At 43.3% G+C, this 12,339-nt stretch overlaps 1 protein-coding gene across 1 annotated transcript in view; it reads right to left on the bottom strand.

Annotated features, from left to right (window-relative positions):
* Positions 1-12,339, bottom strand: part of SLC6A19 (solute carrier family 6 member 19) — a 752,476-nt gene that overhangs the window by 332,331 nt on the left and 407,806 nt on the right. Inside the window, exons 7-8 of the mRNA XM_077269478.1 lie at positions 10,333-10,461; positions 2,543-2,699 (exon numbers count right to left, since the gene is read on the bottom strand). Of these exons, the coding sequence (XP_077125593.1) occupies positions 2,543-2,699; positions 10,333-10,461 (286 nt within the window). The remainder of the gene's footprint in view (positions 1-2,542; positions 2,700-10,332; positions 10,462-12,339) is intronic.

Genomic DNA, 12,339 nt, shown 5'->3' with positions numbered 1-12,339 from the left:
GCGTTTGACAAGTGTGACCAACTTTTTACTATAGATGCAGCTTATGCAGCATCTATAGTAAAAGATAGAATGTTAAAAATAATAAAAAAAATAAAAAAATGCTTATACTCACCCAGACATCTCCTCAGCGGCGTCCGTTCCTCTTTCTCTAGCTGGCGTGTGCGCACAGGACCTTCCGTGACGTCACGGTCCGGTCACGTGAGCGGTCACATGACCGCTCACGACCAATCACAGGACAGTGACGTCATTCGGCGAGGTCCTTCAGCGCACACCAGCTACAGGAACCAGCCAGCGTGCAGCACAGAGGCGGGAACACAGCGCCGGACATCGAGGGTGAGTATAGGACTGTTTTTTATTTTATTTCTTATTTTTTTACCAATTATATGGTGCCCAGTGCGTGGAGGAGAGTTTCCTCTCCTCCACCCTGGGTACCAACCGCACATAATCTGCTTACTTCCCGCATCGTGGGCACAGCCCCGTGCGGGAAGTAAGCAGATCAATGGACCCCTAGGTGTGCGGAATCCCCGCAATTCTGCATTTTTAATGAACATGTTGCTTTTTTTTCCGCTATGCGATTTTTTCGCGGAAAAAATCGCAACATTTGCACAAAAAATGCGGAATACCTTGTAAATAATAGGAGGCATATGTTAGCGTTTTTTTCGCGTTTTTATCACGTTTTTATAGCGAAAAAAACGCGAAAAAAACGCTAACAATCCTGAACGTGTGCACATGGCCTTACTGTGCTGAGATGTGTATCTAATGCTATCCTTTGTGATACTGACGGCTGAGCCATGTACAGTATCTAATCCTATCCTGTATGATACTGACTGAGCTGTGTATCTAATCCTCTCCTATGCACTCCTCTCCCCCGTTATGTGTGATTTATATGGCGGTATTATGTGAGATCTATACGGCGTCGTTATGTGAGAAGTATATGGCGGTATTATGTGTGATCTATATGGCGGTATGATGTGAGAACACTGGTGGTATTATGTGAGATCTATATGGCAGTATTATGTGTGCTCTATATGGCGGTATTATGTGTGATCTATATGGCAGTATTATGTGAGAACACTGGCGGTATTATGCGAGATCTATATGGCGGTATTATGTGTGCTCTATATGGCGGTATTATGTTCGCTCTATATGGTGGTATTATGTGTGCTCCATATGGCGGTATTATGTGTGCTCTATATGGAGGTATTATGTGTGTTCTATATGGCAGTATTATGTGTGCTCTATATGGCGGTATTATGTGAGATCTATATGGTGGTATTATGTGTGCTCTATATGGCGGTATTATGTGAGATCTATATGTCGGTATTATGTGAGAACACTATGACGTCGTTATTTGCAATCTATATGATAGCATTATGTGAGAACTATAGGACAGTATTATGTGTGATATATATGGCGGTATTATGTGAGAATACTATGGCAGTATTATCTTCAGAAAGGGGACCCATTCTAGGGTTGTTCTGGTTGAGCAGCTGCACACGGGTCTGGAGTAATAGAGGGGGCAGCATGACCTCCAGTTAGGTGCAGTCAGAGGGGGGCTGGTGAGGCAGCTGAAGAGAGGGGTCTCATGTTTATTGTTACTATATGGCTACAATTCCCCCCAGGCATCACCCCGGACTGCGCCTGTCGCCTCGCTTTCACACATTGCTAGGACAGGATGGAGAAGACAGGATCTGAGGAGGGGAATGGGGTCTTTGCATGCAAAGTCTGAATCAGAACAGGCCATCAATCCGCAGAAATGTTTCTTGCGTTTCTGTGGAGCAGACAACCAGACGTTCCATCCATGTGTATAAAAGACAGCGCTCTATGTACAATCCCTGGCTGCTCCGTGCACTGAACAAGGTGCTTCCATACCAGCACACTGCTCTGCTGAAATACTCTGTGCTGCTGTCACCCTGCTCCCTCCACCACATATCTCCCAGAATCCTTGCTGCCTGCCATGCTTGGTGACTGTCTACTTGTCAGTATAACTCTGAAGTCACCAACAAAATGGCTGCTCACTGGGTTCCTGAATATCATCCTCTCTTATCCCTTAGCAAACACCCAGAAGGGGAGGAGAGGAGTGACATCACACACATATCAGCAGACTCCGCCCAAAATTACTGCAGTGCTGTAATGTGAGCTAGTTGTACACTAGGTTTTTGTCAAATTTCATTAGCTGCTCCCCCTAGTGTTTAAAAGTGGAAATGCCAAACCTTTTAAAATTATTTTTCATATTTTACTAAATTATAAACAAATTATAATATTTTTTAAGAAAATGTAAACATTAATTCTTTACATTTTTTCAGTCGCTGTAAAAAAATTTTTTTGGATGGCACCTTCCCTTTAATAATCTGGAACATCATTTTAAATAGTTTTCCTTTAATTAGCATCACCTCAAAAACTAATTATCACATGTGTTTAAGATTGTTTTCAGAGATGCATTGAGCCCTGAGACACAATTACATCCATGAGTTTATTTGAAAAACAAAAAGTTTTGCAGGTTTTGAAGACATTTCAGTTTTAAGGATGAACAATGTCCTACCTCAGACAATAGTTTATCTAGGTCACATGTTGGAAGTTCAAGAGATGCAAGCAGAGTTGAATGAGTCTGATTAAAATATGACAGCATGTCATTATAGTTATCCTGAGTTATATTTCCCTCTGGCCAATCAAAAGTATTAGTAAGTGCCAGGATGTTGCTGAAACAGAAAAAAGCTCTTAGAAAATAAAGTAAATTATGTTACATACTAAATTTGCTTTTCTATTTTGAAAATATCTAAAAATGCCAGGTGTACTATGCAGAGATAAAGGAAACCTGTCATGTCACAAAAATGTTATTAACATATATACAAATAAGGTTAATCAGCAGTTTAACCCCTCCATGACAGGGCTATTTTCCATTTTTTCATTTTTGCATATTCTTCCTGTTTTTCCAAGAACCATAACATTTGTATTTTTCCATCCACAAACCGGCTTGTTATTTGCAAAACGAGTTGCACTTTTGAAATGACACCAATTGATCCACTGGCAAAATAAAAAGTGCAATTCCACAATTTTTTTTACTTTTTTTATTTACCATGTTCATTACATGAAAAAACTTACTGGGCAATAAGATTCTCTGGGTCAGTACAAGTACGCAGATACGAAATATGTATAGGTTTTTTTTTTAATTTAAGTGATGGAAATTTATTTGATAAAAAAAAAGAAATTCTGCTTTTGTTGCCATTTTCAGAGACCTGTAATGTCATTTTCAATTTTTGTGATATGGGGCTGTTTGAGGGCTTACATTTTGTGCCCTGACCTGTCATTTTTATTGATATTATCTAGGGGGTGGATACAATATATTAATCACCTTTTATTGCATGTTATTGCAATGTTGCGGCATCACAAAAAAACTTAATTCTGACTTTTAAATTTTTTTCGCTACTCCATTTACTGATTGGACTAATCTACTTTATAGTTTGATAAATCGGACTTTTCTGAATGCAGCTATATTAAATATGTGTGTTTTATTTTTAATGGTGATTTCAGTATTTGTATTTTTTTCCTTTTTTAAAAAAACATTTATTTCTCACTTTTTAATGTATTTGTCTCCTTTGAGGATTTGAGCTGCGTCTGAACGCTTGTGCTGTACATAGCAATGCCACTGCACCGCTATATATAGCTAAAATCAAAATCTCCTATGAATGCCAGGTAAAAGCTGGCTTTTACATCGTAATGACAGATACCGTGATCTTCAGTAGACCCCCAGCTGTCATGGACACATAAAATGATGCAGCCCCCTGCAGACATGTGTTAAATGCCAATGTCAGAGATTGATACGGGCATTTAAATTTTTAACAGCCATGGGAGGAGCCCTTCTCCACCAATAGCTGATAGATCCAGACGATTGCTGAATAAGCAGCCATCATCTGCTGAAAAAGACTCCATCAAAGGCAGGGATACGACATATGATGTAACGCATGTCATATGTCTTGAAGAGGTTAATAGAGTCCTATAGCCCTGCAGCCACTGCAATGAAAACCCAGCTACTTGGAAGAAATGAACTTTATTCCTCCAGGCAGCCCCCAGCTTTCAGTCATAGAGGCACGGCTGGTGCAGCTTCAGCCACCGCTCAGTTCAAAAGTGAACAGCGACTGTAACCATATCCCAGCACTGACAGAGGCCATGTGCACACGTTAAGTATTTTTCGCGTTTTTTTCGCGTTTTTTCGCTATAAAAACGTGATAAAAACGCGAAAAAAAACGCTAACATATGCCTCCTATTATTTTAAGTGTATTCCGCATTTTTTGTGCAAATGTAGCCTTTTTTTCCGCGAAAAAATCGCATCGCGGAAAAAAAAGCAACATGTTCATTAAAATGCGGAATTGCAGGGGATTCCGCACACCTAGGGGTCCATTGATCTGCTTACTTCCCGCACGGGGCTGTGCCCACGATGCGGGAATTAAGCAGATTATGTGCGGTTGGTACCCAGGGTGGAGGAGAGGAGACACCATATAAGTGGTCAAAAAATAAGAATTAAAATAAAAAATAGTCATATACTCACCCTCGATGTCTTCCCGCCTCCACTGCATGCTGCCGCTTCGGTTCCTGTAGCTGGTGTGCGGTGAAAGACCTTGCCGATGACGTCACTGTCCTGTGATTGGTCGTGAGCGGTCATGTGACCGCTCACGTGACCGTGACGTCACGGAAGGTCCTGTGCGCACACACCAGCTATACGGAACGGACGCCGGTGAGATGTCTGGGTGAGTATAAGCATTTTTTAATTTTTTTTATTATTTTTAAACATTCTATCTTTTACTATAGATGCTGCATAAGCTGCATCTATAGTAAAAAGTTGGTCACACTTGTCAAACGCTATGTTTGACAAGTGTGACCAACCTGTCAGTCAGTTTTCCAAGCGATGCTACAGATCGCTTGGAAAACTTTAGCATTCTGCAAGCTAATTACGCTTGCAGAATGCTAAAAAAACGCGAAAAAAACGGAAAAAAAACGCAAAAAAAAAAATGCGGATTTCTTGCAGAAAATTTCCGGTTTTCTTCAGGAAATTTCTGCAAGAAATCCGCAACGTGTGCACATACCCTTACAGTCAGTTCAGCACTGATGCATTGTAGCCTGCGTTCACTGTGTTCAGAGTGGCCACACCTCTCTGATTGAAATCTGGAGGCTAGTGGAAAGAATAAAGTTAATTCCCCCCCAGCAGCCAAGCTTTCAATGCAGCGGCGGTACAGCTTTAAAATGCTATTAACCTGCAGATTAACCCCATATCTGCAGGCTTATAGCATTTGGGGACATGACAAGTTCCCCTTAAGGATGTGCAGGGTGTTCCTCAAATTTAAATAGGATGGAGGTCTTTGTGCTCTTTAATTTTGCAAAACATACCTGAAACATACAGCATTTTTTATTCAATCTCTCTTGAAAACTTTCTAAGTTCACTCTATCAGATAATTGGCAATCTGTTATAAGAAATTTATCAACACATAATTTTAGACCATTTGGATTTGAAAAAATACTCTAAGCTGGACACTCGTTTCATGTGTAACACCCCAGGGTCCTGGTTGTTACAGTGGCATTTCTTTCCTCACAGGGAGAGTAATGTCACGCTTGGAAGCGAGGTAAGATCTCTTTCATCAGGAAAGCACAAGCATGCAACATGTTCACACTACAGGCCAGAAGGGGGAGTGCTGATCCAGTTTATGGGTGGCTTTCCAATATACAAATTCTGGTCTGGAGGGAAAGTCAATTAGTTCCTGTCAGAGGATAGAGGAGAGAGCTGTTAGACAGAGAGTGTCGGAAGGACTGAAGGGGCCGTGCAGCCAAGAGGTGCTGCAGCTCCTGGAGAAAGAGAGAATACAGAGAGAAGAACAGCATGTAGTGAGCATGCAGGAGAGCGAGGCAAAGGAGAGAAAGAACTGGGAAGAATAGCTACGATTGAGCTACCTCCAGGGCAGAGCGCAGATACCGGTAGCCGGAAGACAGAGGTTGTGTCTGACTCCATGTGGCACAGCAGAAACCGACAGGGCAGCTGATTTCAAGTCACCTATCTGCCCTAACACCTGAGACACAGTAATGCATAGAGCCCGGGTCGTGATAGAGATCCTGTAAAAAGGCTCGAATTACCTGCCATGCAGGTATTGTCCTATCCTTTAAGGGGTACAGAGAGAACAGTGAGGATTTTGTGTGAGGCCTAAGGCAGCAAAGGACTACACCACAGCGCTAATAGGAAGGCTTCTAACTCCACCTGGTAAAGGGGACTCTGAACTCGCTTCCAAGCCTGCCGGTCCCTGCCTGTACCTGTGATCTGGTGCCCTGGACTGTGGCTGCCTGAAGTCTTCAGTAAACCAGGTAAAGAGACTGCAAACCTGTGTCCTCTGTTCCTTACTGCACCACTCATCTCCATCTACACACCAGGAGCCCTGGGGACCCAACTTTACCTGTGGGAAGTCATAATATCTTAGCTGCTATGGCATCACCCCAGAGGACCCCTTTAAGCAGTGTCGGTTATCTATGACTGAATACCACAGGTGGTGTCACAAACAATTTTTTTTATCAAAAAAGACTATCTCTTTTACTTTACGGGTCGCTTCCACCGTAACATCCCCTTTAAGTACTGGACCATCCATGCATCCCATGGCCCTGGCGGGCATCCCAACTTGGCATCATGAACAGGATGGATCGACCCATTGAAGTGGGTCATGTGTGCCTAAGAGACTGTGAGACTGTGAACTGTAAATTGCCACCAAAACCGCCACCATTACAGAACCATGTGGCGTGCAGGAGGAGTGGGGCATGTTATCGTGGGCGGAGCCTGGAAGATTGGCGCGAAAGTTATGGCAGCCACCCATAGATACTACTATGTCCGAGAGATCTGTCCATCCCCAAAAGGAGTCGGCCTCCTAGTCTGGGATGGTGGAAAATAAAGAAGAAACAGCCCATGGAAGAAGACGTGGAAGGAACAACAGGAGGACGCGGTTAATAACCTGTCCGGTAAGATGGCGATCGGAGGTCACCAGGAGGAGGGTGAGAAAGCAGAAAGCTGCCCCAGCCAATGGACCAAGGAGGAAATTCTGCCATCAGCCATGAACCTGGAGGTTCTTGGAGCCAAAGTGGAGGAGCTGTGCTATCAGCTCTGGCAGTCCTGGTACCGCGCAGCCGCAAGAACGTGGGAGCAGTGACGGAGCCAGCTTCCGGAATCCCAGCCTGCGATGGAGGAGACTGGCAATGGAGACACCGCAGCGGCAGGTAAGAAGACCGACCCTGCCCCGTTTGCCGAGGACACCCTGATAGGGCCTGTCGATGCTCCTCCACCCATACCACCTGGCCAGGCCTGCAGGCTGAAAGAGTGGGAGCAGCCCTGGGAGAACGTACATACCCACGCAGTTCCGCTGCAGTCAAGGGGGACTCAGGAAATACACGGTGAATGGGTGACCTTCCAGTGGGAGCAGGCTGAGGGAGAAAGTCTGGAGGTTATCAGCAAGAAGGAGTTCTGTCAGCAGCAGGCACTCAAACAGGAGCAGGAGGACAGGGAGCAGGATCTCCGATGTAAGGCCACAAAAGAGATAGATCTGTAGGCTAAAACTCAGGCCAGGAGGATAAACCATGAGGACAGGGGTCCATGGAGACATGGGACTAAAGTGGCCTTCCGCATAAAATCCGGCTGAGGATTCATCAAAGAGCCAGACTTGTATCCAGAGTTATTCGTCACCAGGCATGATGTAGAACCCAACCTATTAGAGGGACACACGGACAGGAATCTCTACCCAGGAGACTGCGTCACCTACACCAGGCACTGGGGAGAAAAAGAGTGGTATGTGCTGCATGTGCACAAATGTGCCCCAAAAGTATCCAGGTCACCCATATGTGACCGAGAGCCACAGCCAGTAACCCCACCTAAGTCACCAACCTCATTACCTGGCAAGGTAACCCCTACACCTGCCCCCAGCAGAGAACTAACCACCATGTGTTCCAAGGCTACACAAACTACACCAGAACTGTATTCAAGGAGCACCCAGACTCACATTGTGAGTACTGATGAACTGTACGTTGCAAGTGGCATACACCCAAACTCCCGGCTAGGAGACTGTAATGTACAGGCGCTACCATGGAAAAGGAAAAATTAAATCAGAAAAATAATATGACTGTGAATAGTTGTTGAAGTTTAACAGCTTTGATTAACCTGACCAGGTTTCCATTTAAAAAGTTCAGTTATTTGTTTAAAAGACACTGAGGCCATGGACAGTGAATGGTCCACAAACTTTCCATTGTATATAGTTGGCACTACTTTAGGTGCTTCCTACTGGTTTTACAAGTAACCATTAAAGATACTGTTCAGCATTGTTTTGCACTAAAAAGTTGATTCGTTTTACAGAGACCTGAAGAAAAATCCATTTGGCATCGCTGAAGACAAGGTCTGGAAGACACGCCTTGTAGCCCACCCAAGGACTATGTTGGGGGATTACGAAACGGGTCCCCCATATTGTTGCTGCTGTTATTAATTGACTTGAATATTGATTGCACCTTTAAAAATATACTACCTCAGTATAAAATGTTGAAATTGTTGCACTTTAAGATAGTAATGATGTTAGTCTGGTTAGAAGAATAGAGAGTTTTCTACTATAATATATGTTTGATAGATAAAATAAGCAGATAGTATTAAATGCTAAGGTGAGAGTAAAATATGATGTCAGAAAGTTGAAGTATAGAAAGAGTTGGTAAAAATATGATGAGAGCTAGTAAGAATAAAGCTGAAGTTTTGCACTTTTATTAAAGGAAGTCTTAAAGATAGTATACCCTTAGAGGGTTAGTTGCTGTTTTATATTTAGTACTTAATAATTAATGTGATAAGAAAGTTCTATTTTTGAAAGTTATTTATGTACAGTATATATGTTCCTGCAATGTTTAAAAATCAATTCCTCCCATAAATGGAAGCCATAGTTTAACCTCATTACATGCATTCAAAAATGTTTTTGCATGCCTTTATTAACCTGTATTATTGTTCTTCTTTTCCTAGTCCGGGAGTACTGGATTTAACGGGGGAGAGTGTAACACTGTTACAGTAGCATTGCTTTCCTCATGGGGAGAGTGATGTCACGCTTGGAAGCGAGTTAAGATCTCTTTTATCAGGTAAACATAAGCATACAACATGTTCAAACTCCAGACCAGAAGGGGGAGCTCTGATCCAGTTTATGGGTGGCTTCCCAATATATTTATTCTGATCTGGAGGGAAAGTTAGTTACTTCCTGTCAGATGACAGGGGAGAGAGCATTCAGACAGAGAGTGTCGGAAGGACTGAAGAGGCTGTGCAGCCAAGAGGTGCTGCAGCTCCTAGAGAAAGAAAGAATACAGAGAGAAGAGTAGTGAGTAGTGAGCATGCAGGAGAGCGAGGCAAAGGAGAGAAAGAACTGGGGAGAATAGCTACGATTGAGCTATCTCGTTGCAGAGTGCAGATACCGGTAGCCGGAAGACCGAGGTTGTTTCTGACTCCATGTGGCACAGCAGAAACCGACAGGGCAGCTGATTTCAAGACACCTGTCTGCCCTAACACCTGAGACACAGTAATGCATAGAGCCCGGGTTGTGATAGAGATCCTGTAAAAAGGCTTGAATTACCTGTCATGCAGGTATTTTCCTATCCTTTAAGGGGTACAGAGAGAACAGTGAGGACTTTGTGTGAGGTCTAAGGCAGCAAAGGACTACACCACAGCGCTAATAGGAAGGCTTCTAACTCCACCTGGTAAAGGGGACTCTGAACTCGCTTCCAAGCCTGCCGGTCCTTGCCTGTACCTGTGATCTGGTGCCCTGGACTGTGGCTGCCTGAAGTCTTCAGTAAACCAAGTAAAGAGACTGCAAACCTGTGTCCTCTGTTTCTTACTGCACCACTCACCATCTCCATCAACACACCAGGAACCTTGGGGACCCAACTTCACCTGTGGGATGTCATACCATCTTACCTGCCATAGCATCACCCCAGAGGACCCCTTTAAACAGCGTTGGTTATCTATGACCGAATACCACAGGTGGGGTGGCGTCATGAACAAACTTTTTTATCAAAACCTCTTTAAAGACTATCCCTTTTACTTAAGCGCGCAGGGCCTCGGGCCGGTTCGCTGTCCACCGTGACATCCCCTTTAAGTACCGGACCTGGTACTGAGCATCCCACGGCCCTGGTAGGTGTCCCACATGCATTTCATCACCATTATTCCAATAAAATGCTGAGTGATTTTATACATACTCTAATTCAAAGTTTCATAGTTCATTTAAGAAAGTCATATTTACTTTCACTAATTTAATATTGAAATACTTTTGATAATAGTCTGTTTTTTCCAAATCTTACCTAGCAAAGCAATCATCATATTGGGCTGTAGCACGGAATCCAATGATAGAGTAGATAACAGTAGCAGAATATATGGATGTGAAGCCATTAATGACAGAGATGATGACTGCATCCCTTTCACAATTGTTACTGTAATAGAGAAACGTATTATTATAAGCTATGCTATGCCAACTAATGTACTGCATTTAGAATGGATTAAATAGAAAAAGGAATTGCCCCTGATTAAATAAGCACTTCTTGTTTGGATCAGCTGATCGTCATTGGTCAAGGTCCCCTTACCCATGAAAAATGGGGACTGTGTTGAAGGAACCAGCACCCAGTAAGTCAGGTATTTTCTTTCCAGAGACTGCTGCAAGTACAGTAAAAGATATATTACATGGCAGCCGTTCAGATAACTAGCTATCCATGTAATACATATAGGGCAGAACCCCCTCTATGAAGATAGGAATGGTGGTTGTTTTTATAAGACAAATCCTCCAATAAAGAATTAGATTCTTATATAACCTTGGTTTGGTGTGAATAGGATACAAAATAAAATTGATAAATATACACTCACTGGCCACTTTATTAGGTACACCATGCTAGTAACGGGTTGGACCCCCTTTTGCCTTCAGAACTGCCTCAATTCTTCGTGGCATAGATTCAACAAGGTGCTGGAAGCATTCCTCAGAGATTTTGGTCCATATTGACATGATGGCATCACACAGTTGCCGCAGATTTGTCGGCTGCACATCCCTGATGCGAATCTCCCGTTCCACCACATCCCAAAGATTTCATGTTGTTTACGCCAAATTCTGACCCTACCATCCGAATGTCGCAGCAGAAATCGAGACTCATCAGACCAAGCAACGTTTTTCCAATCTTCTACTGTCCAATTTCGATGAGCTTGTGCAAATTGTAGCCTCAGTTTCCTGTTCTTAGCTGAAAGGAGTGGTACCCGGTGTGGTCTTCTGCTGCTGTAGCCAATCTGCCTCAAAGTTCGACGCACTGTGCGTTCAGAGATGCTCTTAGGCCTACCTTGGTTGTAACGGGTGGCGATTTGAGTCACTGTTGCCTTTCTATCAGCTCGAACCAGTCTGCCCATTCTCCTCTGACCTCTGGCATCAACAAGGCATTTCCGCCCACAGAACTGCCGCTCACTGGATTTTTTTTCTTTTTCGGACCATTCTCTGTAAACCCTAGAGATGGTTGTGCGTGAAAATCCCAGTAGATCAGCAGTTTCTGAAATACTCAGACCAGCCCTTCTGGCACCAATAACCATGCCACGTTCAAAGGCACTCAAATCACCTTTCTTCCCCATACTGATGCTCGGTTTGAACTGCAGGAGATTGTCTTGACCATGTCTACATGACTAAATGCACTGAGTTGCCGCCATGTGATTGGCTGATTAGAAATTAAGTGTTAAGAAGAAGTTGGACAGGTGTACCTAATAAAGTGGCCAGTGAGTGTATAATCAAAATTCATATGCATTTACTTAGGACAAATATACAGTAAAATTCTGGAAAGCAAATAAAAAACCTTCACCACATTCTGGATCTATAAATATCTTACTTTTCTGTCAATATATTAATGAAAACTCATTTTTTTGTGGGACTGGTTTTAATGAGTTTTTTCCCTCCATTTGTGGAATATACCAGGGCCGGAGTGGGACTAAAATTCAGCCCTGGCATTTGAAGTTACACAGGCCCACTTGTCGCATGGTGACTGTATAATATCTTTGTACACTTGTAGGTTACAAGAAGTGAGGGGAGTGTAACACGACTATATAACATATAATCACAGCTGTATCCAGCATTACAGCTCAGTCCCCATAGAATGTAATACAGCACAGCCCCCATAGAATGTAATACAGCACAGCCCCCATAGAATGTAATACAGCACAGCCCCATAGAATGTAATACAGCACAGCCCCCATAGAATGTAATACAGCACAGCCCCATAGAATGTAATGCAGCACAGCCCCATAGAATGTAATGCAGCCAGCCCCCCATAGAATGTAATGCAGCA

Source organism: Ranitomeya variabilis, chromosome 6, assembly GCF_051348905.1.
Source record: "Ranitomeya variabilis isolate aRanVar5 chromosome 6, aRanVar5.hap1, whole genome shotgun sequence".
Lineage (NCBI taxonomy): Eukaryota > Metazoa > Chordata > Amphibia > Anura > Dendrobatidae > Ranitomeya > Ranitomeya variabilis.
The sequence above is the reverse complement of the archived record's forward strand: the minus strand, read 5'-3'. Positions and strand labels throughout refer to the sequence as shown.